General features: G+C 38.0%; 1 protein-coding gene across 1 annotated transcript in view; it reads left to right on the top strand.

Annotated features, from left to right (window-relative positions):
- The window catches only part of LOC101565073 (ephrin type-A receptor 6), a 1,186,195-nt gene that overhangs the window by 898,176 nt on the left and 261,013 nt on the right, over positions 1-27,006 (top strand). The window contains 2 exon segments of the mRNA XM_012512596.2: positions 2,365-2,367; positions 15,034-15,095. Of these exon segments, the coding sequence (XP_012368050.1) occupies positions 2,365-2,367; positions 15,034-15,095 (65 nt within the window).

Below are 27,006 nucleotides of genomic sequence, written 5' to 3'. Positions count from 1 at the left end.
TAACTATATATCTATCCCAACCACTTTGAATACACAGATACAAAATGGACATTCATTTGTATACCCCATTTTTTCTAAGTTCCGTTATTGAATATTATAGGTGTAACACAAAATTTATGACTAGTTGGTAGATCTTGAAGGAATGAGAGTAAGTGCAATCAAATTGTCATAAATTCAGTATGTCAAGCTAAACCAACAGTGAGCAGTAAACACATTTTAGGTAACACTCCCTGCACGTCGAGGGCAAAGTCAACCATTTAGTTTCTTCATATTTTCAGGGATCCTAAAAAGGCAAGAGCTTTATTTTTGATTCAAAATGTAGCATTTTAAATCATTTACAATAAAATAACTTCTCTTAGCTATAGTTCTTTTAATGATGATTATTCATTGAATATTTTTGTAGTATATACAAAAGCATGCCTTATTTTAATTTTCCAAAATACTGTTGTAATGATTAAAACAATACATGACATTCTACAGTGTTGTTGTTGTTAGTAGCTTATTTTATTTTTTTTTCAAATCAAGTTGGTAGGACAGTTTCAATAATTAACACATTGCATACATTCAGTGCATTACTTTTTTAAAGAAAAATCTTCCAGAGGAGAGAAATAGCGTTGACAAGATAGCTCAGCTGACGGAGAGTCTTCTTAGGCAAGCTTAAGCAAGCGCAGGGACTGCGCCTCCATCCCCAGCACCACACGCCCTGCCAGCCCCGACCACAGGGCCAGCTGAGCCAGCCACAAAAATAAAATAAATAAATAAAAATTTAAAAAGGAAGAAAGAAATATTTTCCTTTCATTGACAGGTATGCAGAGTTTACACTCTATAGTTGAGGATCTTGCTCATTATCCCTGATGAAGTATATATGAAAATATGTGTATCTAATTTAAACCCAGGGCCAGTTATGAAATGAATGAGAAACAGTAGACTAAATATGCAAAGTAAAATCATAAATAAATCATTTGAGATGTACTGTAGTAAGGAGGAATCTGACTGCTAACAGCTAACAGCTAGACATTTTGTGCTCAGGCAGCTGAGCACAAGGAGGATGCCATCAGAACTGAACAGCCCTTTGAAATACTTGCATCATTGTTAGTGCTAGCTTAGAGGGTGACTTTTTTAGAGATTTATTTATTTATTTACTTGGCATAGGGTCCGGCTACTCAGCTCGTACTTGTAGCGATCGCCTATCTCGGCCTCTCCAGCGCTGGGACTGCGGAGGTGAGCCAGGGTGCGCCCAGGTCCTGGGGCTGGCGTGGTACGTAGTACTGGGGATCCAACCCAGGCGTTACTGGCCAGGCAGCGCTTAGACCACCAAGCTATCTCCCCGGCCCTCGAGGGTTAGTTTAAAATATCTTTTTAGCGTTGGCCAGATGGCTCAGCAGACTACAGTCCTGCTTAGGCAGAGCTCAGCGGCCGGTTTCGATCCCTGGTGAGCCGTGCTGGCCCCACCCTGGGGGCGCTGAGGTGGGGATTGAGACCGGGCGTGGTGGCCACACCTATAATCCCAGCTCTTGGGAAACCGAACACAGGCGATCACTATGAGCCTGAGCTGTGCACTGAGACCCCATGACCCCTGTAGACCCCGTAGGAAATGCATAAAAAGAAGGAAGGGAGGGAGGGAGGGAGGGAGGAAGGATGCAAGCAGAGCTAGGTCAGCTTTTCATCATGTGACAAACTACCTAAGAAAGTACAAAGACCGAAGGTGACTTGGTTTCAGAGGGTTTAGGTCTCAGGCATATAGCCCTATTGCTTCCAGGCCTGTGACGAGGGAGAAATACCAGGGGCGGAGGGCGCGGCGCGAGAGAAGCCGCCCGCCCGAGTAGCACGCTGCGCCCCGCTTCGCGCCCCCGGGCCGGCCTCCGGGACGCGGGCACACGGATGGAAGCCGTAATTCAAAGCTTGGCGCATTCGGTGGGCGCCAGCCCTCTCGAGTTAAGTCGCTTAATGACTCTGTGGACCGGCAGGCCTCATCTGGTGGCACAGCCCACGCAGTCACCCTCTGCGATTGTACCTATTTTTTTTTTTTTTTTTTTTTTTTTTTTTTTTTTTTTTTTTTTTTTTTTTTTTTTGCCAGAAAATAAAACTACTTATCACTTAAAAGACCAAGTGAAAATTTGCTTTTTTTTTTTTTTTTCAGAACCGGGAATTGAACTCAGACCCTTGTGCTTGCCAGGCAAGCGCTTATTCTACTGAGCTATCTCCCCAGCCCCAAAATTTGCTTTTTTTTAACCTCTCTTCCTAATCCCAAATTTTTTTTGGGGGGAGGGGACGTCTCAGCCCGCCCTGGGGGGTGAGGCTGACATAGCAAGTGGTGCCGGGGATGGAACCACAGTCCCAGCGTTTGGCCTAAGCTTGTCTAAGCAGGTGCTTTAGTCCGCTGAGCTATCTCGCCAGTCCCTTAATCTGAATTTTGTAAACTGAATGATTGCATACCCTCTGCCCCAAGAAAATGGATTATGTAAATCTTATATGCAATTTCAAGACCTGCCTGGACAACCTGAAGACCATAGATGAAAAGCCTCTCATTCTTAAGAACTCAACAAAGTTGTGTATGAAGTCATGCTTAGCTAACCTGTGTGACCTTATCGTCTTTCTATAAGACTCACAGCGTATTTATAAAATAAAATAGCTATAGTTTGCATTTGATAGCAAGCTCTTCTGTATTTACAATGTGGATTTCTACTTTTTAACATAAAAACCTTAAAAGAGTCCTTAAGTAATCTCTTATTCTTTTTCACTTCTCTGTGAAGAATCTTTAAAGTTTTAGCATTTGACCTTAGTCAAATCTGCTTATTAATAAAAGTGCTTCTAGAGACTGGGCATGGTGGCACACGTCTGTAATCCCAGCTCTTGGGAGGCTGTAAACAGGAGGATCACTACAAGCCTGATCTAATTAAAACACAGATCAGTGAGACCCTGAGCACCCTGTAGACCTTTCCCTAAAATACAAAAAAAGGTGCTTCCTTTATCTTATCGTTTAAATAAGTTTGAATCTTAAAAATGTAAACCTTATCTATAGTGACTTAAATTCTCACCAAGAACATATCTAGCCTCTAGACACATTTATATTTTATTGTCAATTGTATCATTTTTCTAGATAGATTCAAAGAATTGGTGTGTCTGGCCTTAATTAGAAACACAGTAAGAAACTGAGCTGCTCACCTGTCCCTCTACTCCAAAGGGTTCCCACCGGCTGGTTGCCTGGGCCACTTAGAACCCACAGGAGAGACAGCCGGGCCTGACAGCACACACGCCCTCCTCCCGGGGTAGGTTCTGCCTGCAGAGTGAAGCCCAGTAGAAACTGCTGCTTCACAGCTTGGGTTTCTCATGGTTGTAGTCATGGAAGTCTCACAGAAAACATATTTAGAATATTAACTTAAAAATAAAATTTCAAAATCTTGTAAGAGGAGCAGAAAATATTCAGAAATAAAGAGTAACCTGGGGACAGGGAGATAGCTCAGCAGCATAAGCACCTGTCTTGAGTTTGATCCCTGGTACCACAAAAAAAGAAAGATTTTAAAAACCTATTTAGATTGGGCATGGTGTTGCATGCCTGTAATTCCTGTCTTAGGGAGGCTGAAAAATGGGAGGATCACTATCAGTCCAAGCTGCAGTGAGACCCTGCAGCAAAAACATAATAACAAATAAATAATAACTTGCATGGAGGGTGCAGAGGAAAGTAATAGTCAATGTTTTTGTATTTAGGACAGGGTGTACCGGGTGTATAGGGTCTCACTGCATAGATTGGACTCATAGTGTTCCTGCTGTTTACAACCTCCCAAGTGCTGGGATTAGAAGGGCTCTACCACACCCAGTCTCAGTCGCCCCGGGGGTGGGGCCATCACAACAGACCCAGGGATCCAACTCTTGGTCCCTGCGTCTGCCTAAGCAGGTGCTTTAATCCGCTGAGCTATTTGGCCAGCCCAGTCAATGATTTAATAGTATCATATTTATGATTCATTTAACAGGTGTTCTCTTTAGAATAAAATCTCACTATAGATCATCCATGTATGTAGGATACATTAAATATATGTCTAAAGCACTTGGGAGACTAAGAAAAGAGAATCATTATGATTTTGAAGCCGGCTTGGACTGTATAGTGAGTTCAAGCCAGGCTAGAAGTGCACAGCAAGATCTTGCCTCAAAAGAATCAACAAACAAAATTATGTATACAAATTATCCTATCTAGAGATAGTCTAGAGATTTGCTTTATTTTTCTGATTAGTTTCTTTTGATAATGAGTGAAACAAAAAAATCAGGCGGCTATACATGTTAGCACTTATATAACCGTAAAACACTTTTAAAGCCAAATGGAAAGCTTAGCATTTGAATCAACGCTGGGAAATATGATGCTTTCTACTAAGCTTAAGGACTCTTAAAATAGTTTCCCCCGATGTCTTCTCCAGAGGTTTTATAAAATCATACCACACTGTTGCAGTTAAATGCTCTCAAAAGTACATCTTACAACTAAAATTTTAACTACTAAGCTTATTCCTTTTAAGCCTTATATGAAATTATTGGAATTTTAAATTTATATTAATTTATAATTGAAACTTTAGAAAATTATCATAAACTGATGTTTGGGAGATGGGAAATGACAGATCCGAAGGTATTTCACCCAGCTTCTTTAGGACTAATTTACTGTTTACTCAGAACACTTTATAGATCGTGGGCCTTTAAAATTCTAGACCTTCCTTGCAAAACATCTTTGGGAACTACACAGCACATACTTCATAATGCCTTTCCGTGACATTTCTACCGTAAGACACGGGGACTCAGAGGGATTCTTTAGGTTCTTCCAATTACTAATGGAGGCCCAAGTGTTATTTCAAGTTACACTAAGATAGTCAAGCAGTCGCACTCTGGAGGGGAGTGACCTGGTAAGAGCCATGGCCCTTGTGTCAGGTCTTGGATATGCTGCTTAAGCGCTTAGTCCTCTTGTGAATCAAAAGAAATAACTGTATCAATCACAACCACAGTATGAGGATTCAATAAATTCACATGTGGAATGCACACAGAACAGTGCCCAGAACACTGGAGAACTTATACAGAGTAAATTATGATAGATAGACAGACAGACAGACAGACAGATATAGATTTAGAAATAGTATTTAAAATTTACCAAAAAGATTTACAGATGAAAATCAAGAATTAAAGCAGCGTATAATTATTTGACCTGCAATTTTATTAGGCTTTGAACTTAGACATTGTCTGATATTTAAGGGTTCAAGATGTTCTGCTGCGTTTTATTCATTGTTATCTAATTGTAACAAAAATACTACTTATTCTATAATCAATTATTTCTTTTAGAATAGTTATCAAACAAAAGGTCACTAATAATTTTCAAAACATATACAGTACTTTTAATTTGATCATCATTATATTATTCTTCTAAATATGTATGTAATAAAAATTTTGCAAGATGGTTAATGTCACAGAGTGAAAGCACAGTCTAACTGCAGTCTTTGGCAGTAATTTTCGTTGTCAACAAGCCACTGTTAGTGATGGGGAAAGCTTTCTGCCTGGACGGTGATTTCTAGCGGAAAGAAGGGCCTTACTGAAGACGCCGCAGCTGACTGGCGCAGGTGGCGCCCACTGCTCTCCAGAAGTGCGGGAAAGTGGCTGCATTTCTGTCGCCTCCCACCTTTCATTTACTCTAACACAATTCTATATTTTAAATAGCTGTTGTTTTCATAAATGCAAACCACCCCTCCAGATTCTGCTCAGTCGGTTTAATGCTAGATGAAATATTTCAGTCTTCAGCATTTCGCCAAAGTCATCTGGATCACCTCGAAATTGTTTTTAAATGATAAAAATTAGAAAAGTGAAAGGAAACCAAATAAACTTTGAGATTGATTATGTACAAGTAAGGGCTTCAAATTGTTCCAAGTTTTAAAAAATCAGCTACAGATTAACCATAAAATACACTGCACAGCTGATTAAATGGGAACTTATTTTTAAGAAACTAATATATGTTATTTAACTAGAGAAATACTAATGTGGGCTATTTTAGTATATTATAGGAAAGTCATTTTGTTCTCTAAAGCAACTTCAAACCTGTTGATTTCGGGTAAATAAGATTTAAATGGACTTTTGAGACAACCAGCGAAGGTCCTCTACGTACTAACATCAGTCATTTTCAGTAGTGACACTTGTCAGCTTTGTAAATGACTTCTTAGTTTGAGACTCAATGCCTAGTCACTAAGATGAGACACAAGGCTTGGGATACACCCAGGCGTTCATTAGTGGACCTGTGATGGGGTGATCTCGTATCTATTATCAGGTGCTATTCTTTGTGTTTTGAACATATTTTGCCATTTCATCTCACAACTACCCCATGGAAGAGAGGTATTATAATAGATAATATACAAATAGACAAATGAAGAATTTATATCATAAAATAAAAAAATGTATAATACAACTGAGTGAGATAATATGTATTATGAAAGTCACTTGTACAATTTGGCAAATGTCTGCTATATCAGTTTCTCTAAAATTAATCCCATAAATTCCAACTGTACTGCGACTTGTGAGGTAGAAGGTAATCTGAGAGAGCCCAACACTCAAGAATTTCAGTGCTAAATTGGGAAATTACTGTACTACATGAAACTTGTAACTTTCAGCTGTTTGACTTTTTATTTTGCCATAGGAAATAAAATAATTTTCATATCAATACCAAGTGCAATAAAATATAAAAATGATCCATATTTTGAAAAAAAATTGTTAATTAATAGATAAAGGGAATCAGATAACTGCACAGAAGTGGAAGAAGAAAATGAACATTCTTTTGGAGAGACCACTATTGTCAAATAATTGCTAATAATATGTGTTCTAATATACCATTGCTAATTATATGTGTTCTTATCTAGTCTTTGTAGAAATCTTACATGGTTCTTAATTTTAATCTATATTTTGTAGATGAAAAATCTGAGAGAGTTAAAATATCTTGTCCAAGATCATGTCACTGATAGACAATAGCAGAAATATGAAATTTGTTCTTAGAACTATAACTTTCACAATGCAAGTGATTTAGCATAGTCTATTACTTCAGTAATGCTTTGCTTCGTCTAGAATGATTCTTTAGGGTTTTTGTTTTGTTTTTGTTTTTAGTACAGGGTCTACAAATCTCACTGCACAGTTCTGACTCGTAGTGGGATTACAGGTGCAGGCCACCATGCCCAGTCTCAGTCATTGTCTCAGTGCGCCCCTAGGGCGGGGCCTGCATGGCCCACGGGGGATTGTACCCTGGGTGCTGTGCCCTGCCTAAGCAGGTGTTTTAGTCCACTGAGCTATCTGGCTAGCCCTAGAATGATTCTTAAACAGCATCCTTATTTATGTCTTCTTTCTGATATTTAAGTCAAAAAAGTAAAATTGTGTACTTTATGCCTAGGTCTATGCATGTTGTGAAATGACAGAAGATTTAAGCACAAATCCTGTCTGCATGACACTTTAGAGTGGGAGACAGCCGTGCTGTTAACATAAATATCACACCATAACTATGATATAAAAGAGAGGAGCAGGTAAAAAATGAACACTTCGTAAAAGGAAAATGATTCATGGGAAGATTTACAATGGAGATGGCACTGAGGCTGCTTTTGTTTTTAAGAATATTATTTTAACTAAGTCAAGGTAGTGAGAAAGCAGCCTGCTACAGCTGAGAGGGGACAAGTAAATCCATGCTCAAAGAACTGTGTGCAACCTGTAGAATTTCTCAGGAAAGCACTCATCACCTGGTGCCTGAGAAAGTCTGCAGAACCCAGAGAGTGCTTGGCAAATAGGAGGAATTTTTTAAATTATTTAATATATCACTCACTGCAAAAACGATATGCAAGGATTAACCTAAGATATGGGGAAAATAATTTTAAAAGCCACTGTAAAAGATCAAGCAAAAAAAAAAAAAAAAAAAGCAGGGGCCAGGAGATAGCTTGGCTGTCTAAGCACCCGCCTGGCAAGCACAAGGACCTGGGCTCGGTCCCTGGTACAGCGCGCCCTGCCAGCCTTGTGCTGAACCAGCCAGGGAAAGCAGGTGCGGTGGCAGACACCTGCACTCCCAGCGCTGGGAGGCTGAGACAGGAGCTTCACCACGAGTCTGAGGTACATACGGAGACCCTGCACCAAATAGAAAAATAAAAAGATCTTTAAAAATTATGTAGAAGAAAAAGAAGCAGCATGTGGGGGTGTCAATAAATTTTGTATAGAATCAACACAATCTAAAAATTATAGACTAACACGAATCAAAGTGAGAAACGCATAGACTTGCAAGCCTGAGTAACTGGACGAATAGCGATACCTTAACTAAGACATGAGTAGGGCAAGAAACCGCAGGGGAGAGGTAAAAGGCTTCGGTAACGTGCAGGTCTTTACGTGAAGTGGAGTAAGTCACGTGCAGAAATAATCTCACTCTAAAGTGGATCTCCAGCAGTTGAGAGCAGAACGGAAGTTACTTGAGTCAGGGGTGAGTGCGCTGGGGCAAGAGGATGGAATCGAATGAGTACTAAGTAATTAGGAATAAACATTTCTACTGCTGTACAGTGAGGCGGCTGAATAATAGTAATTACTGTCTATTTCAAAACAAATACATAGGAAGAAGAGATTTTAAATGTTTTCATCATTATAATTATACATGTATAAATACAGTATACACTTCTCCTCACCTGAACACTACGTACTGAAACATCAGATGGGGCCTCATACATATTACAATTTTTATAATTTCAAATATAAATTAAATTAAAAAAATTAAAAACACTTGAATTTAAACTTAATGAGGGTAAAATTTGTTTAAGACGTGATTTGAGAATCACCAGACAACACTCTAAGGGGAGATAGTTGTGGGGTTGCGCCTGCGCCGTGCGATGCTTCGCACTCTTTACTCCAAGGGGAAATAATTTTATTTCACTACTTATGTTGATAAAAATAATTTCAATAAATTATAACTGTTCAAATTTATGTTATTCATATCTTTTGACTGTGCAAGAATGATAAAAAAATTGTTTCGTTTATTATCAAGTCCATTAGAGATTGGCATCATAATTCACTGTCTACACAACAGAAACAAGGGCTGTAGAAATAGACTGAAAACCCGGCTCACAGATTCCTGCGTTAGATACACAAGGGAAAAAAAATGCAAGCGCTCTGTCAATCCAGGTTATCACCACGAAGTTTATTGCCTGGCAGAGAAAATATAGACATGATAGAAAGTTAAATAGAACAGAACGATTTTAATCTGTAATGGAGTGTTGAGGTTGCTGAGATTTTTTCAATTCCTTTTACTGACTGCACGTCAGAAATTGCTAGACTGGTAGTAAATACCACATCCGGCGCAAACTCACTAGTTGTAGGAGAATGTGAAATCTTTGTGAGCCCTCTCTTTCCCAGCTCTTCTCTGAGGAAGAAGTATATCTCACTGTAAAATATTCTTCCATGATTTCTATAGGACATTTATTTTTTCCATAATTTTATTGATAAACAAATAGCAATGAGACAGTTTCAAATCAAATTGGTAGGACAGTTTCAATAATTAACACATTGCATGCATTCTTCCTAGTGGCTAATTGCTGTACAAGATGCGGACTTGAGATCCTATCTACAAACACCATTAGAACAAATCCCTCTATTCATTAAGAGAATGTAGCTATATATCTATCCTAACCACTTTGAATACACAGATACAAAATGGACATTCATCTCTATACCCTTTTTTTGTTAAGTTCTGTTATTTGAATGTTATAGGTGTGCTAACAGCAAAATAATCTAAAAGAGTCCAGTAGCCCATAATAGTATTGGGGCTTCCACTTCACTGGCAATGTCAGAAATTTTTGACCTAAGTCCCTCTGTAGGACATTTAAAACACATTTTTCTTTCATAGTAGCATGAGAAAGGTGTGCTGTGATCACATGATTACTCTGCACCTGCTTTATCAGAACCATTCTAAGTATTGGAGAATATTTGGAAAATCCTGTCAGTTGTGCCTACAGGTCCCAGTGGGGGGGGGGGAAGAGTTGTTCTTATCTATAGGAATAAGATGATAAGTGATTTTGTGCTTCATTGTCCATATCTAAGCCCTTTCTCAGCAGATTTGATTCTAATGTTAATATCCATAACTACATCTAGGAAATTTTCCCTCTAGTGACTTTAATAATTACCTACCACAAACATGTACTAGTACAATTAAATATTTAAATGGAGGGTCGGTGAGATAGCTCAGCAGTCTAAAGCATCTGCTTAGGCAAGTTTAGGCAAGCACAGAGACAGTGGCCCAATCCCCAGCACCACATGCCTCGCCAGCCATTGTCTCAGGGCAAACTGAGCCCCCCACAAGAAGAAAGAAAAAAGAAAAATTAAAAAAGAACAGCATTTAATTTTCATAATGTATTTTATACTTATCAATCTTTTATTATAAGTATAAAAATGGTTGGGGCCCAGGGAGATGGCTCAGTAGAATAAGCGCTTCCTTGGCAAGTGTAAGGGTCTGAGTTCAATCCCTGGTTCTGCAAATAAATAAATAAATAAATAAATAAATAAATAAATGTAAAAATGAACTGTCAAATTGCTTTTAACCTTTATAGTATAACTTCCATATAGAAAATGATGAGGAAGTGAGTTATAAAATAGATGCTAGCACTAATCTAAGAAAACAATTCTTTGCTATCAACTTTTAAGCTGGTCTCACTTGATGCTATCACACACAATACAAAATGAAAAGCTCACGGCTGGTGAGATAGCTCAGTGGACTAAGCACCTGCTTAGGCAAACGCAGGGACAGGGTTCCATCCCCGGCACCCCATGGTGCACCAGCCCAGCCCCTGAGTGCACTGAGCTGGCAACCAAGACTGTGTGTGGTGGCACACACTTGTAATCCCCGCGCTGGGGAGGCTAAAAACAGGAGGATCACTATGAGTCCAAGCTGTGTAGTGAGACCCTGTACCAAATATATTAAAAATCAAGTAAGCAAGCAAGAAAGGCTCAGATCTGAAGATGTGAGTAAAATGTGCATATTGCTTTTTTTTTTTTTTTGCGGTCCTAGAGATTGAACTCAGGACCATGCGCTTGTGAGGCAGGTGCTTAAGCCACTGAGCTATCTGCCCGGTCCAATAGTACATTCTTAATTCTTTTTAAGTCCAAAAATATCTAACCATATAAAATCTCCTTTCCTTCTTCTCCACCTTCCCTTTACCTTTCCGTCCCCTGTCCTTTTGTATAAGATCTAGCTCCCTGTTTCCTGTTTTCTAATTTTTATTTTGCTCTAAAATTTGTTTATTGTAATCAGTTCAGAAATTTCTCAGAAAGCTAAAACTAGAAATTCCATTTGACCCAGCTACTCCCTAAGTATCTTCCCAAAAGATTTAAAAACATATTGTAAGTTGCTATTCTTTAAATCTGTTCCAAGTGAAAGAAATCACTGCTTCTATCTTACTTTTCAGTGTGCAAAAGTTATATATTTCGTTATTGCTTTTGTCAAATCTATTGGGAAGTAATACATGCTCTTTCTAAATTTAAAAAATATTTCATTATATTTTCTTTTATGTACTTTTAGCCAGTACCGAATGCCTGGTTTCACAAGATCATTTTTGTAATACAGACAATGGATAGACTCCAAACTTCTTGAAAGTCAGTTTTCAAAATTCCCTTTTTTCTTTAGAGGTCCCATCAGTTTATTTTAAGAGAACTTCTAAGAAGCCCAAAGTGAATTGCCTAGATTTTTCCTTCAAAATAGCCTACATGTAGTTACAGATATTTAAACTCCATTACAATCAAGATCTGCTGAGACAGCACTCAGATATTCAGTGAGTCCCTTGATCTCTTATCCTTTCTCTATAGTGTGTCAGTTACTTTTTATTTGTTGCTGGGACAAAATACCTGACACCCCAAATGAAGGAAGGAAAGGTTTATGCAGCCCACAGCAGTGGAGGTTTCAGTCCTTACCCAGCTGGCCCCCAGGCAGAGCGGCACATGGCACAAGGCAGCCTTCAGGGTGGCAGAAAACAGCAAAGAGCAAGGGGAGGGGCAGCAGCTGCAGCTCTGGCCAGCCTCTCCCCTGGGCTGGCGTGTAGACCTCGCACAATGTCCCTGCCCTCCTCGTGCTCAGGATGAGGATGTTTACAAGGAAGACTCCGGGCTGTCTGCTGAGTCACTTCATTAAACTTCTAAAGCTCTCAAGTTGACACAGTGTATCAACCCGTACATATAGATAAGAACAGCTACTTTCTTTCGCAAACACCCTTGGTGTTGTGGATTAACTAGACTAACTAGTAATGAAGCACATGGTTCTGGGTGTGAAGAACCCCCTGAGGATTGTCACCAACAGCATAAAAGGAGGACTGGGAGGGAGTGGTGGGTTGTTGATTTTCCTGGGGAAGCTGGTGTGCTGGCTTTCCTTATTTGACCTCGGCTGTTATCACCCGCGGAGCTGGGGACTCTCTGCTGCTGAGGGTGGCTGCGGTCCTTTGGGGAGCCTCCTGGCTCCAGGGCAGATCCTCAGCCTGCATCCCACTGACACCCACTTTCTGCTTCGACCACTAGGAAGACGTCTGCGCCTTCCCAGGGCAGATCCTTGCAAGAGACAGCCACGGGCTCCAGGCCCCCAGCAGGGACTCAGAGAGGACGCTGGCACGGGACCCAGGCCTCAGCTGGATTCTCTCAGTCTCTCATACATGGACAGATTCTCTTGCGCTCTTCTGCGTTTGACTCTTAGGGCGAATATTAGAAAATAATACTCTTAAGTTATGCATCCTGTGTTAAATCTATTCCCTTGTAAACTCTGACTACAGCACCGGAGGAGGGTGTGTTTGTTCCTTTATTGTTCTTCATGAGACGTGAAATGTCACTGACGAATTTCAGGAATCCCTAAAGTATCTTCTAAAGAATTATATAACTAATCTCAAAGTGCTTTATATTCACATAGCCCAGAATCTTGCTGAAATACTTAAATGTTACTTTCTTAAGCATAGAAAATAAGTAAGAAAAAGTACCTTATTTTAATGAAGCAACTATTGTACATTGTGATCTTGAGAACCCCAGAGAAGGGAATACAAAGCGTTTATGAGAAAGTAAAAGTATCTAATGTCCATAAAGCCACGATAACAATGCTTAGTGCACTCGGAGAAACAGGAGTGTAAAGGAAATTTGACTGGTTGAAAGCTGCAAGGAAAAGTATCAATACATAAATTCTGGGGCCGAGCGCATGTGTGGTGGTGTCAGAGAAAAGCAAATTGAGAAATAATCCTGACAAGTGAATGCTAAGAGTGAAGGCTGAAGGCAACATGGAACAAGTGGAAGGGGTACGGACAGCGGCTAAAGCAGTGAATGGTACAGCTGGTTACGAGACACACTCTGGGAAAAACTGGCCGACAGGATGAGACTCGGAACCTTTATCTGAAGTACTTGAAGATAAAGGTTAAAGTATCCAAAACTGAGAGGTAGATTGACTGCTACTGCCGCTTAGTCCTGATTAGACTGCAGACATGTACTTTAATTTTCTTTCCCTCAATTTCCTTACCGTGTAAGAGGCATAATAGTGTGTAGACACTAGACAACAATGAAAGTGCAGCTCTTGCAAGCTCTTTGGACTCTGATGCTGTGAAAGGAGGTTGCAGGTTTACAAATGAAAACCCTAAAAACGTTCCTCTAGCTGCCGTAATCAATAAAGATTGTATAGATGATGAAATAATCCAGACAGTTGTAGTCACACTAGCGCCGCTTTCTCCACTCATATCTGTAATTAGTTGTCATTCAGGCAAGAATACGACAGCTTACTTGACCTCGATAACTGCTGATAAGTTTCTTTATTCATATTTGGGTGAAATAAATGACTTTGAGGATTTGACAGAATACGTTAAGTCCACGAAAAGTGCAAAACTTCTTTAGGTTCTAATTCTATGCATGACAAATGGGGAGCTTTATTATCACATTTAACCTTCAGCATGTCTATCTTTAAAATATAGAGTCATATGTAAAATCTAGCATTTTCATACATTGCAGGAATTTATGACAGTCACCCTTTCTAACCTGTAAGGTTTGCGTTCTTAAAAAAGACAGGAATTACAATGAGATCTAATATTTACATCATTGGTATCTGCACGTACAATTTCTTCCACATCTTTTTTGTGTCACAGGGTCAAACTGTGAAAAGGCCAGATAGAATTGCCCCCTAAAATTCAAATATAAAGCAAGAAATAAGGAAGTAAAAATAAATATGTCAAATATACTTATTTCAGGTAAATATTGTTTTCTCTTCATCTGAAATTTTATCTTTTAAACATGGGCAATTGAGCAGAATAAATGCATTCCCTTCTTCAAAACAGATCAAAGTTATTCGTGATGAATATTCTATTTAATAGAGGTATATTGGGAGCTATCACAATTGATGGGATAAAACAAGAAATAAATGATGTTCAGGTTCCCTCTAAGTCTCTGCATGAGATTAGTACAAAATCAGTTGCTTATTTTTATCATTTTTCTGTTGATCAACTCTATTTTGAGATGATCTATAAAGAGATGATCAGGAAGGACTACAAATATTACCAACTTTGTAGGATTCATCAATTTACTGAAACTGTTCTGCTTGGAGTCCCATAAAACAATGTATGAATTTCTCCTTTCTATTTTGTGCCAGGACTGCATCAGCAACGCCACGTGATATAAGTCAGCCAAATTGCTGCACCCTAATGAATTGGCACTGCAGCCAAACAGCACCCAAAGGGACTGTCTAAACCTAAACCCTGACTCTGGCTTGGATGTAGGCTTTTCTAAGACAAAACTAGAGGACAAAAGTAAAGTGAAAAGCTGGATGCCTTTGTAATTCGTATTATAACTCCTGTCCCCTTTGTAAGCTCAGAAGTAAATGATGTTATGGAAAATAGACTTATGCATATGTTATGATGTGATTCTCCTTTTATAGAAGCAGGTTTTAAAATGAGTTCTTATTAATAAAATACAAACAATTTAGTCCCCACAGTTGGAAATCTCTTAACCACAGCAGGTATTTCAGTAATTGCTCTAATGCCTGTGTGTTCTCTTGCTCTTTTGCAGGCAGGCCAGTCATGATTGTGGTGGAATATATGGAGAATGGATCACTGGACTCCTTTTTGCGGGTGAGGTGCTCTTTTCTTATGGCATTTAAATGAGCTATTCTCAGTTCTAGATTTGGAATCATCTATCATAGATTAACTTTTGCATGCTATTTTGACTGGGTTTTTTCTTCCTTCCTTCCTTCCTTCCTTCCTTCCTTCCTTCCTTCCTTCCTATGTATTTGGTACAGGGTCTCACTACACAGCCCATAGTCATAGTGATCCTACTGCTTTCAGACTCCCCAGTTCCCAGTCTTGGTGGCTGGCTCAGTGCACCCAGGGGTGGGGCTGGTGCCACATGTCGTGCCGGGGATTGAACCCCTGCCCTTGCACTTGCCTAAGCAGGTGCTTAGTCTGATGAGCTATCTCTCTGGCCCATGGCTGGATTTTCTGTGAAGGATGGGAACAGTTTCTCTAGGGTATGTTTCTCTGATACTGTGATAGATTAGAACGTATCACTAAAGGAGCAGGATGTACATTTAATAACGTGTTTCCCTATAATACATTCACATACGTGTGCAGACTCATGCACAGACACATGCGCGTGCGCACGCGCATGCCCACACTTTGATGTTATCAGAGAGAAAGAAATTTAAACTCAGTTGTCTGCTACCCATTCATTTTGTTCTACACATTTAACAATTTAGTACGACATTTTATGGAATGTCCGTCCTGTTCAACCCCTTAAATTGCTGTGTGTTTACCAACCTGGATCCTGTTTATTTGAGAACCTAATTCTATTAACATTGCCTCCAAGTTCATTTGGCTGATTATTCCGAAAACAAAAGAAATAATAAAAATTCCTAAGCAGTGATTTGCTTTAGAACAATAATTTAAAAGCACTCTTTTAAATGCAACTTCTCCCTAAAAATAGAACACATCCAAAAAATCATTAGTTTTATATAGTGTACAAAATAACAAAAGATGAAAAAAACAACTGGAAGTCGTATTTCAGAACAGTCATGCATTTCGGATTCAGAAGGCCGCTTCGCGCTAGCAGAGGTCGCGTGACTGCTCGCCACTGTAGCATTTAAAGCGTATCTAACAACAGAAACAGCCCCTTTTTTTGCTTATGAAATAGCGATACTTTGCCACGTAGAATGTGTTATATTCTATTTTTATTTTCCTGTTAAAAAAAACCCTAAGCATTCTTTGTTACAAATTTGCCCGTGTTATTTCGACGAGTTTTCTTTGCATCTCGCTGTTGTTTTGATCCGTTTTCATTTATTTTTCTTGCTTCCATGCCCTCTTCTTGCAAATGCGCTCAGTATTAGCAATGGTGGTGCATCTACATTTGTGACTGAACTTGGCGTCCAGATTCAATAGCAGAAGCTGAATTCAGTAACTAAACGTGCTCATAAGGGAAAATGAAATTCATGGTTGGTTGGTAAATGAATGATTTCCTCTCTGCCGTAGCCATGGTTTAAAACATGTCTTTTATGACTGGAAATTAATTTCATCTGTATATGTTCTAAATTACTTTAGAATAATTTATCAGGACCACTTATGGTACATAGGATGCATAGGTACTCTGTCCTTCCATTCATTCATTCATTCATTCAAGTATCAAAATGACCCACTATCTAGTGATGTTTGGGATAGGGTGGCTTTCTGTTTCTTTTCTTATTTGATATCAGCTATTATCCTAAAGCAGAATATAATAGCCAATAAAATAGCAGATACTCAATTTAAATTGCTCCTGAAAATTGTGTCAGAATACTGCTACCAGCATATTTGTGAAGAAATGTTAGTTTTGGAGATAGCTTTTATTCTGCTGACTCATGAGTCAATTATGAATCATCAATAATGTTATAAAATAATTCACTGATAAGCATCCTACTATATTATAAGTGACATATTTCATGATTTACAGTTTAAAAACTATTATTTTCACATCTTACTATGTACCATGTAAATAGATATTCCCAGAGTCTGGGAATAAAATAACTGTTGGATTAATAATGGCTATCATCCTTCCACTATGACAACCTAAATGCCCTTCTCTACTAACACTGGCTCTGCCACCTACTGGCTGTATACCTTGGACATGCCAACAACTCTGTGCCTCTTCTTATCTGTCTGTAAATGGGGTATGAACAATGCCTACCTCATACGATTGTTTAAATAATTAAGTCACTTTTTCTAAAGCCTATAGAATTGTGACACATTGTAAATGGTAGAATGAAGACTGAATCTAAAGTCTTTTATGACTCAAAAAGCCGTATTCCAAACCCCACGCTCTGCTGAATTCTATTCATTAAATTGCCGACTACTTTCTTTATACTTATGCTTTCTCTGTGTTCTAGTACACTGTTTCTTTTCTCTCTTTCTTTCTTTCTTTCTTTCTTTCTTTCTTTCTTTCTTTCTTTCTTTCTTTCTTTCTTTCTTTTTTCTTTTAGTATAGGGGATCAAACTCAGGACCTTGTGCTTGCTGTACCACTGAGCTATGTCCCCAGCCTTTTCTCTGTATTCTATGTCTCCTCTGCACGTATAGTTTCTGTTAAAATTTAAATTATGGAAGTAAAATGTACAAAGAAAAACATAGGAAGGGGAAGAATTGTCATCCCATCCCATCCTTCCTTAACGTGGCTACTCTTCAGAAGCTCAAAGAGCATTGTAAACTTTATGTCAATAGCAGGCACTCAGCTCCCATGGTAAGCAGAAATAAAATATGTGTAGCCCATAAATTCTCAAAAGCAAAATCATTTTTCAAACTACTGCTTGAGAATTTTGATAATCGCAGCTTTTGTGAGCACGGAAACGAGGAAGTCCCTAAATGCACTGTGTAGTAGGGGCGACATCCTCAGCTCGTTAATAGCCTTCTACACTTACTGCAGGCAAAAAAGATTTCCCTTTGGCCTCACACACTATTTGAAAATCACTTCAATTTGCTATTTTATTATGAAAAACTGGTAGCAGAATGGAGTGCAAGATTACAGTCTAGAGCCAATGCTAGTGGCCGACTGACTGCGATACTTTGTTGAATTCATAAATCTCATGCTGTTTGAGGTACTTGTGAACATTTTTTAAGGTATATATTGGTAGTGGGGAGCCATGGCCAAGTGTATGGGTGTGTGTGTGTGTGTGTGTGTGCACGTGTGCACGTGCACGCATGCACAGAGTATGTCTGAGAGATTATGTGGGTGCTTTTAATTTAAAAATAAAATGTGGTCCAATTTAAGGAGGAAAACGTTAAGCCAGCTTCCCGGAGGCAGTGACGCCCAGCACCTACTCGTGTGCGTGTCGACCATTAGGACATCCATCTTCTTTGCTGAAGTGTTTACTCTAGTCCTCTGCCTATTTTTAATTAAATTCTTTTGTTTCATTTTGGAAATTAATTTATATATGCTGATTATTAATTTGTGACAGATACATAATTTTCAAATAGCTTATCTCTTGTAAATTACCTTTCTGTTCTGCTGGTAATGCCTTTTGATACACAAAAGATTTTCCTTTTTTTTTTTTTTCAGTATAGGGGATTGAACTCAGGACCCTGAGCTTGCCAGGCAGGTGCTTATTCTACTGAGCTATCTACCCAGCTCCAAGATTTTACTTTAGAGTAAATCTAACTTGTCTATTTTTTCCTTTTGTTTCCTGTCAATTTAGTGTCATATGCCAAACCCAATGTCATGAAGTTTTAAGCTATGTTTTCTCCTAATACTTTCATCATTTTATTTATTTGTAGATCTTTGATCCATTTTGAGTTTGTTTTTACATTGAGGATTAATTTTTATGTTGAGTATATGAACACCAGCTTTCTCTGCACCACTTATGAAAAGGACTGTCTTTTTCCCACTGAATGATCTTGGGCATCTTTTTCTAAAATATAATAATTGGTATGCTGGTGTAAAATAAGCCACAAACTGCATAACTTATAAATAACAGGAGTTTACTTCTTGCCATTCTGATTGCTACTATGTACAAGTTCAAGACAAGAGCAAATTCAGCATCTGATGAGGACTCACTTGCTACTTCTACAATGGAACACCTCCTTGCTCCATCCCCCCCCAGCTGAGGGAAACTGTGTCCTTACAATAGGGAAGATTTAACATGAAAAAATGTTCCTTTTAACTTATTTTATTTCTAGCAACCTCTTTGTTTCTTTTTTAATTAGCATGAACTCAGTGATTACTTACCTGAAAGCAGTTTTAACTACTATCCCAATTCCTTGCAGGCATCCTTGCTTTTCTGTTGTACCATTCACAAGTCAGAACCCCTATTATCTCAATTTTTATGTTCAGAGGAACGGAGCATTCTTGGTAAAAATAAATCACATAAGCATTTGCACTACTGCTGCAGTACATCTGTGTTCTTCAGTGTTAGCTGGAAGCTTGGTATGATTTCTGAACTATTTCAATTTCTCCATGATTAAAGACTATGACCAGGCAAGGGAGATAGCTCAGTGGCATAAGCACCTGCCTGTCAAGTGCAAGGTCCTGAGTTTGATCCCCAGTACCGGGGGAGGGGGGGAGACAGACAGAGAGAGAGAGAGAGAGAGAGAGAGAGAGAGAGACAGAGAGAGAGAGAGGACAACGAGTGAGAAAGAAAGAAGAAGAAAGAAAGAAAGAAAGAAAGAAAGAAAGAAAGAAAGAAAGAAAGACTATAACCAACAGGTTAACAAGCATAATACACATAACTAATACTAATGAGTGAGGAACTAAGACACATGCTTTAAAAGTCTTATAAGTTGTGTAGTTGATAACTCTTGTTGAGGCCCTAAAAAGACTATTCCTAGAGTGGAACCGTGTTTTCACTAACTGAACTCTCAATGCTCAGTGACTGTTCTTAGTTTCAGAAAGCATTCTAAGCTTTCTCCTCTAATGAAGATCTGTCCCCATGCTAATGTTAGTGTTGTGTAGAAACAGAACTGCATCAGGTGTCTGTTTCTTCATCCCAGCCCAGGCTCTCAAACACCTGCAAGATGCTGTAGCTTTCCTGTCCAAAGTTAACCTACCAGGGCCCTTGATCTTTTATTTCCTTATCTTCTGAATGGGGAATATTTGGCCTTATGAATTTATTTTCTTTCTCGTGCAGAGTACTATCTAAACTTTCTCCTAGAAGTTAAATTATCATTATTTGCAGATGATGTGATACTTTACTTGGAAGACCCAAAAAATTCCACCAAGAAGCTACTAGAATTGATACACAAATTCAGTAGCACAGCAGATTACAGAGTCAATATGCAAAAGTCAATGACGTTCCTCTACACAGACAACAAACACACTGAGAGGGAAATTAGAGAAGCAATACCTTTTACAATAGCACCGAGGAAAATGAAATACCTTGGAATTAACCTAACTAAAAAAGTCAAAGATCTTTTCAAGGAAAATTACACTACTCTGAAAAAAGAGATCATAGAGGATTTCAGAAAATGGAAAGATATTCCATGCTCCTGGGTAGGAGGAACCAACATCGTGAAGATGGCCATACTCTCAAAATTACTTTACATAATTAAAGTAATCCCTATCAAACTACCACAAACATACCTCAAAGATATAGAGAAATCATTTCTAAAATTTATCTGGAACCAGAAAAGACCTAGAATAGCAAAGGCAATCCTGGCCAACAAAGACACGGCAGGAGACATTACAATTCCTGACTTGAAATTATACTACAAAGCTACTGTGATAAAATCAGCATGGTATTGGCAATGAAATAGACCTGAGGGTCAATGGAATAGATTAGAAGGTGCAAAGGCCTTTATGAACACAATAAACCCTCTGATCTTCAACAAAAGGGCCAAACATGCTCACTGGAAGAAAGATAGCCTCTTTAACAAATGGTGCCGGAAAAACTGGCTCTCTACATGCTGAAAGCTAAAACTTGATCCAGGTCTATCATGATGCACTAAGCTAAAGTCAAAATGGATTAAAGATCTAAAAATTAAAACAAAAAACACTAAATCTCCTGGAAGAGAAAGTAGGAAAACTCTTGAAGACATAGGGGTAGGCAAAGAGTTCATGAACAAAAATCAAATTGCATGGGTAATACTTGAAAGAATTAACAACTGGGACCTCCTTTTATTGAGTTTTCACATGTCAACAAAGTGAAAAGACAACCCACAAATTTTGAAAAAAATTTGACAAATAAGCACTCAGACAAAGGGCTGCTTTCTAGAATTTATAAAGAACTAAAAAACATTAGGGCCCCAAAATTTAAAGACCTAATCCAAAATGGGCATCTGAGATGAACACACAATTCTCAGAGAATGAAATTAAAGAAGCAAATAAATATAAGAAAAAATATTCCATATCACTAGCCATCCATGAAATGCAAATTAAAAGAACATTTTTAATTGTTTAATTAAACAATTTAACATGTTAGCATGTTAACATCAGTTAACATTTTAATTGTTTAATTCTTTTAATAAAAGAACATGCAATAGCATCTCACCCCAGAAAGAATGACTATCTTAAAGATATCAACCAACAACAAATGTTGGAGAGGTTCTGGGGAAAAAGGAACCCTTCTCCACTGCTGGTGAGAATGTAGGCTGGTATAACCATTATGGAAATCAGGGTTAAAAAACTAGGACTGGAAATCCCATTCAAGCCAGCTACCTCCCTACTGGGAATTTTACTGGAGGAACTGAAAACATCATATCATAGTGATATATGTATACCTATGTTTATAGCAGCACAATCTGTGATAGCCAAATCTTGGAAACAACCAAGATGCCCATCACCTGAGAAATGGATAAAAGGGATGTGGTTTTTATAAAATGGAGTATTACTCAGCTATAAAGAATGATAAACTAGAAGCCTTTATATTCAAGTGGATGCCACTTGAAGATATACTCATAAGTGAAATAAACCAGACCCACATGTGTAAATACCATATAGTCTCCCTAGTAAAAGAACTCAAAAAAAATGAAAGATAAATATAAGGGTATAGCACAATTAAAAGGAAAACAAGAACTTGAGGATTACACAATGAAGAACAGGCAAGGAGAAAAGCTAGGAAATATGACAGGGGAAAAGCCATACATTTATATGCACATGATGGGTAAGGCAATGATCCTGAGAATCTTTAGCATGTTGTTGAAGCTAGCAGTTAATTGGTAGGATTCTCACTCTAACTAACTATATATGCAGATACCTGTGAACTAAGCAACTGCACTGAAGATAGCAATGTGTAATGATAAGGTCATGCTTGGAATGCCTGTCATTCTGGTCTTCTAAATATGTACTGCTTGTCATGAAATGCTAATTATTGCCACACTATCTCTAAAGTAAATGTTTGTTTAAAAGAAGGGGGTAATAAATGAAAACAAGAGACAAGAAAAAAAATGTCATAGGACTGTCCTGCAACAATGCTGTATATGGTTAGATTTATAAATTTCTGTGAAAGAATATGTAACTGTTTATTCTTATCTTATTAAATATTTTTTTAAATTTTTTTCTTCATATTCTCCAGGGACTTAAACATACCAATAGTTAATAGGAAATACCTGTTCCATACTATGCCTAAGATGGTTGATATTCAGACAGATATTGAGGTTAAGCTCAACTGCTTATGTGTAGGGTAATAATAATAAGCTTCTCTTCTGGAGGGTTAACAACCTAAGTTTTCAGACCAAATCTTAGAGAAAAAGAAGGGCTACAAGGACAGCCAACATTTTGGCCCTAGCTTTCAAGGTCAGTGAAGACTCAGTACACAAGAGAACCTGTACTATAACATCATATAACTCAGTTGTGTCCTAAATTTTCTGATCAAGGAGATTATGGGGCCACAGAAGGAAGTACTCAATGATGTAGAGTGTTCCTAAGGAGAATCATATGGAGAGAAAACATTCTCTAAGGCTTTCACAGAGAACGAATTAGTCAAGCAATGGCCATAACTCATCCACATGGCTGACACTGACAAAGGATCTATAAACTGTGCTACAGGGTTGCAGGTTAAATCCTGAGGGGATTTGACTGACCCTATCAGATACGAAAGTTACATTTCTTATTATAGAGGCCTTGCTTTATCTTGGTCTTAAGCATCCAGCAGAAAAGTATTAAAACAAAGTATAAAAAGTAAAGCCATATGAAAATGCTGAGCTGTAAAAGTCTCAAGTCAACAACTTCTGACATTGCCAGTCTTATAGAAAGCCCACTACTATTATGGACTATTGGACTATATTGGAATATTTGCTGAATTCACGCCCCTACAATATTTAAATAACAATGGAATGCCCTTCTCTGACAAAACTAAACAAAAAAGGGAAAACAAATGAATGACCATTTTGTATCTGTATATTCAAAATAGTTAGGATAAATATACAGCTGCATTCTCTTAACTCAGTGAATAGAGATTTGTTCTAGTAGAGTTTATGAACAGGATATCATGTCCGCATCTTGTACAATGAATAACCACTAAGACAACAATATGCAATGTATTAATTATTGAAACTGTGCTAGTAATCAGTTTTGAAACTGTCTCATTGCTAATTGTTTCTCAATAAAATTATTTTGAAATAAGAACAGAGGGTGCCATTGATGACTCGCTCATGGGTGGCAATGCCTCTGCTGAAGGCCCAGAGGGCAAAGGCACCGAAAGCACAGCAGTCACTGGTGTAGATACTGTAATGAACCTTCACTTGCAGGAAACCAGCTTCACAAAAGAGGCCTATAAGAAGTACATCAAAGATTATATGAAGTCAATCAAAGGGAAAGTTGAAGAACACAGACAAGAAAGAGTAAAACTATTTATGATGGGATCTTCAGAGCAAATCAAGCACATACTTGCTCATTTCAAAAGCTATCAGTTCTTTACTAGTGCAAACATGAATCCAGATGGCATGGGTGCTCTCCTGGACTATTGCGAGGATGGTGTCACCGCATTTATGATTTTCTTTACGGATGGTTTAGAAATGGAAAAATGCTAGTGGATTCAATGGTGATCTTGGATCTATTGCTTGTCATAACTGGCTGCTGCTTGTCTCCACACAACACCAAGATTTTAGACAAATGGGACTGATGTCATCTTAAATGCTTCATTTATTTTAACTGTGATTTATTTGGAGTGGAAGCATTGATTTTTAGGGGAAAAAACATGTCATGTAGTTTGTCTAAACATGATGTGCATTTAAACTCATTTGAGAGAATGCCTCTTATTTTAATACATATCTAAACTAAGTCCATTGGTAGTGTTCATGGAGAAGATAGAACCTGGTCACAGACCAGTGCTGAAAAGCATAAGACTGTCTTCAAATACCTTCTGCAGTGGAACTGCTTCTGAGAATAGAATATAAGACAAGAATCAAAGTTTTAATTCTGAGTTGCAGAGAAGGGAAAGAGACTATGTTCATAGCAGTGCCAACATTTGAATTGGAGCCTTACATATTTCATCACCTACAATGGAAGTAGTTAACCCTGGAAGAGAGTACCAAAAGAATAAAAAGACTTAACTCAGTTGAAAGCAAAAGAAAGATGAAGAAGAAGAAAAAGAATTAGCCCTCCCTGGGCCGCCGGATCCTGAATCCACCCAGAGTGCAGGGCCAGCATGTGAGCGAGACTGCCAGGGGCCTTCAGGATCCTGATTCATTCAACCTTGAGCCCAGGCCTGGTGTGAAACCTGCAGCAGAACTCCCTGCAAAGAGGTTAGAAGCAAGGCCCACCAGCTGATTCAAGAACAGAACATCTTGCAGGAGGGACACGGAGGGTTCAGTTCCAAGGGCTGCAACGGCAAGAAGTGGAGCACAGCAACCAGACCCAAGACACACTGACCTGGGCAAGTTTGAACTTGGTAGATCCAGACTGGTGCTAAGGTAATAATGCTATCTAAGCTCTACACCAAAGGTCAGAAGACAGTGTTATAGAAAATGACAAAGAGAAGGAACAAAATGCAGTCACAGGTCCCGAGCCCACCCAGAACAAATGCACAAGACACTAGCATAGAAGAAATTAAAAATTACACACCTGAAATCTCTGAAATAATAGCATGTAAAGTAAAGAAACAACTGCAGAAAGGTATAGAGGAAATCAGATGAGAAATAATTTCTGAAATGAAAGAAGAAATGATAACTATAATGAAAGATGTACTAAGTGCTTTTAAAGAAGACACTGATTAAAAAAAATAGAGCAGAATATGAAAATGATGGAATCCTTGAATAAGCAATATAGGAAAGAAATAGAATGCATGAAGCAGATCCAAAGTGATTTACAGAAATGTAAAACTTCAATCACAAGCTGGCAAAACGTTTGAATGAAAGTGAGAATAGACTTTCAGACCTTAAAGGCACCATTGCAGCTAGTGAAAAAGTAAGAAAAGATCTCTTAAAAACAACCAGGATACAGGAAAAAATAATTCATTACCTGAAAGATGATGCAAAGATGAACAATGTGAGACTAATAGGCATCAATGAGAAGGAAGGAGTCAATACAACTGATATAAAAAGAATATGGATGGAAATAATAGCAGAAAACTTCCCAAATATGGGGAAAAACATCTGAAATTCAGGTAACTGAAGCATGTAGAACTCCAAATAACATCAACCCAATTAAAAATACACCCAGACATGTAATAATCAAGATCCCAGAAATCAGCACACGGACAGTATACTAAGAGCTGCTAAAGAAAAGAAACAGATCACGTTTAAAGGAAAACCCATCAGAATAATGGCAGATTTCTCTTTACAAACCATCAAGGCAAGAAAAGTATGTAACAAAGTACTTCAAGTCTTACAAGAAAACAAATTGCAACCCAAACTGATATACCCTGCAGGACTGTCTTTCAACTATAATGGAGAAGTAAAATATTCCCATGACAAAGAACAACCTAAGAATTTCCTGATAACAAAGCCAAACCTACACAGACTACTAAGAGATGTTCTAGAGAGGGAACAAAATAACCTCAGCTCCATAAATGAGAATGGAAAGAACCCACCAAATAGGGCAAACAATTAAACACAGGAGAATAAGAGGTATATAAAAGCAGCCTTTCAGTTATTCTTTTGTGTACAGCAGCAAAATATTTCCATCAGCATGCTCTACAAATGGACTTCTTCTGCACCCTTGGGTCATGACTCTGGGTCTACAGGGTGGATATCTAGGAAATAGCATTAACTGAGTCCCACAAGTGACACCTGGCCACCAGTAAGTGTTATGGACATTATCCATGTCCACAACACACTAGAACTTTGTGCAAATTCTATCCCCTAACTGTTAGAAGTGCTGGTCATTTATTTGTCATTCCAATATTTATCCTGTGTTTTATTCTTAGTAATTCTTTACTATCATGAAAATTTTTTCTTGGTTCAATTGTTTTGAAACATTTAATTTTTAATCAATTAGTATTTAATTTTCTGAATAGTGCCTAATCTTAATTTTTGTTTTAAGATTCATACTATATATTTGACTTACAATCCATTTAAAAGACATGATATGATTTTTTTCTCCTAGTAGTAGAAACTTTAAAAAGTATATTTCCATTTTTCAGTGACTTTATATTACTTCTTCCCTATCTTTTATACACACACATACACATATATATGAAAAAGATATGTGTATAACTCAACATAAGATTGATACTCTTTCATAGAAATCTTTAATGACCTTTTAAATGAGTTCATCTAATATATTTTGCATAGTGCTGCATAACTATCATTTTGAGAGCTCTTTATTCTTCAACCAGGAGCATACAGCAACTTCTCTTGCCTTTTGAAATATGCTTTCTGTTACTTCATATATGCTACATCTAGAGGTATTAGAATATTTTGAATTTGTATAAATGGAAAATATTTTACTTTTTACTTCTCAAAGGTATGTTTGCTAATTATAAAAATCAAAGAAGGTGGATCTGTTTTTTTCCTTTCTTTCAGTACTTTAATTAGTGTAGTTTCTTAAACACTTGGTCTCTTCTTCTTCTTCTTCTTCTTCTTCTTCTTCTTCTTCTTCTTCTTCTTCTTCTTCTTCTTCTTCTTCTTCTTCTTTTCTTTCTAATGTGGAAT

This window comes from Octodon degus, unplaced genomic scaffold (assembly GCF_000260255.1).
Source record: "Octodon degus isolate 3935 unplaced genomic scaffold, OctDeg1.0 scaffold00237, whole genome shotgun sequence".
NCBI classification, from domain to species: Eukaryota; Metazoa; Chordata; class Mammalia; order Rodentia; family Octodontidae; genus Octodon; species Octodon degus.
This window is presented reverse-complemented; position numbering and strand designations above follow the sequence as displayed.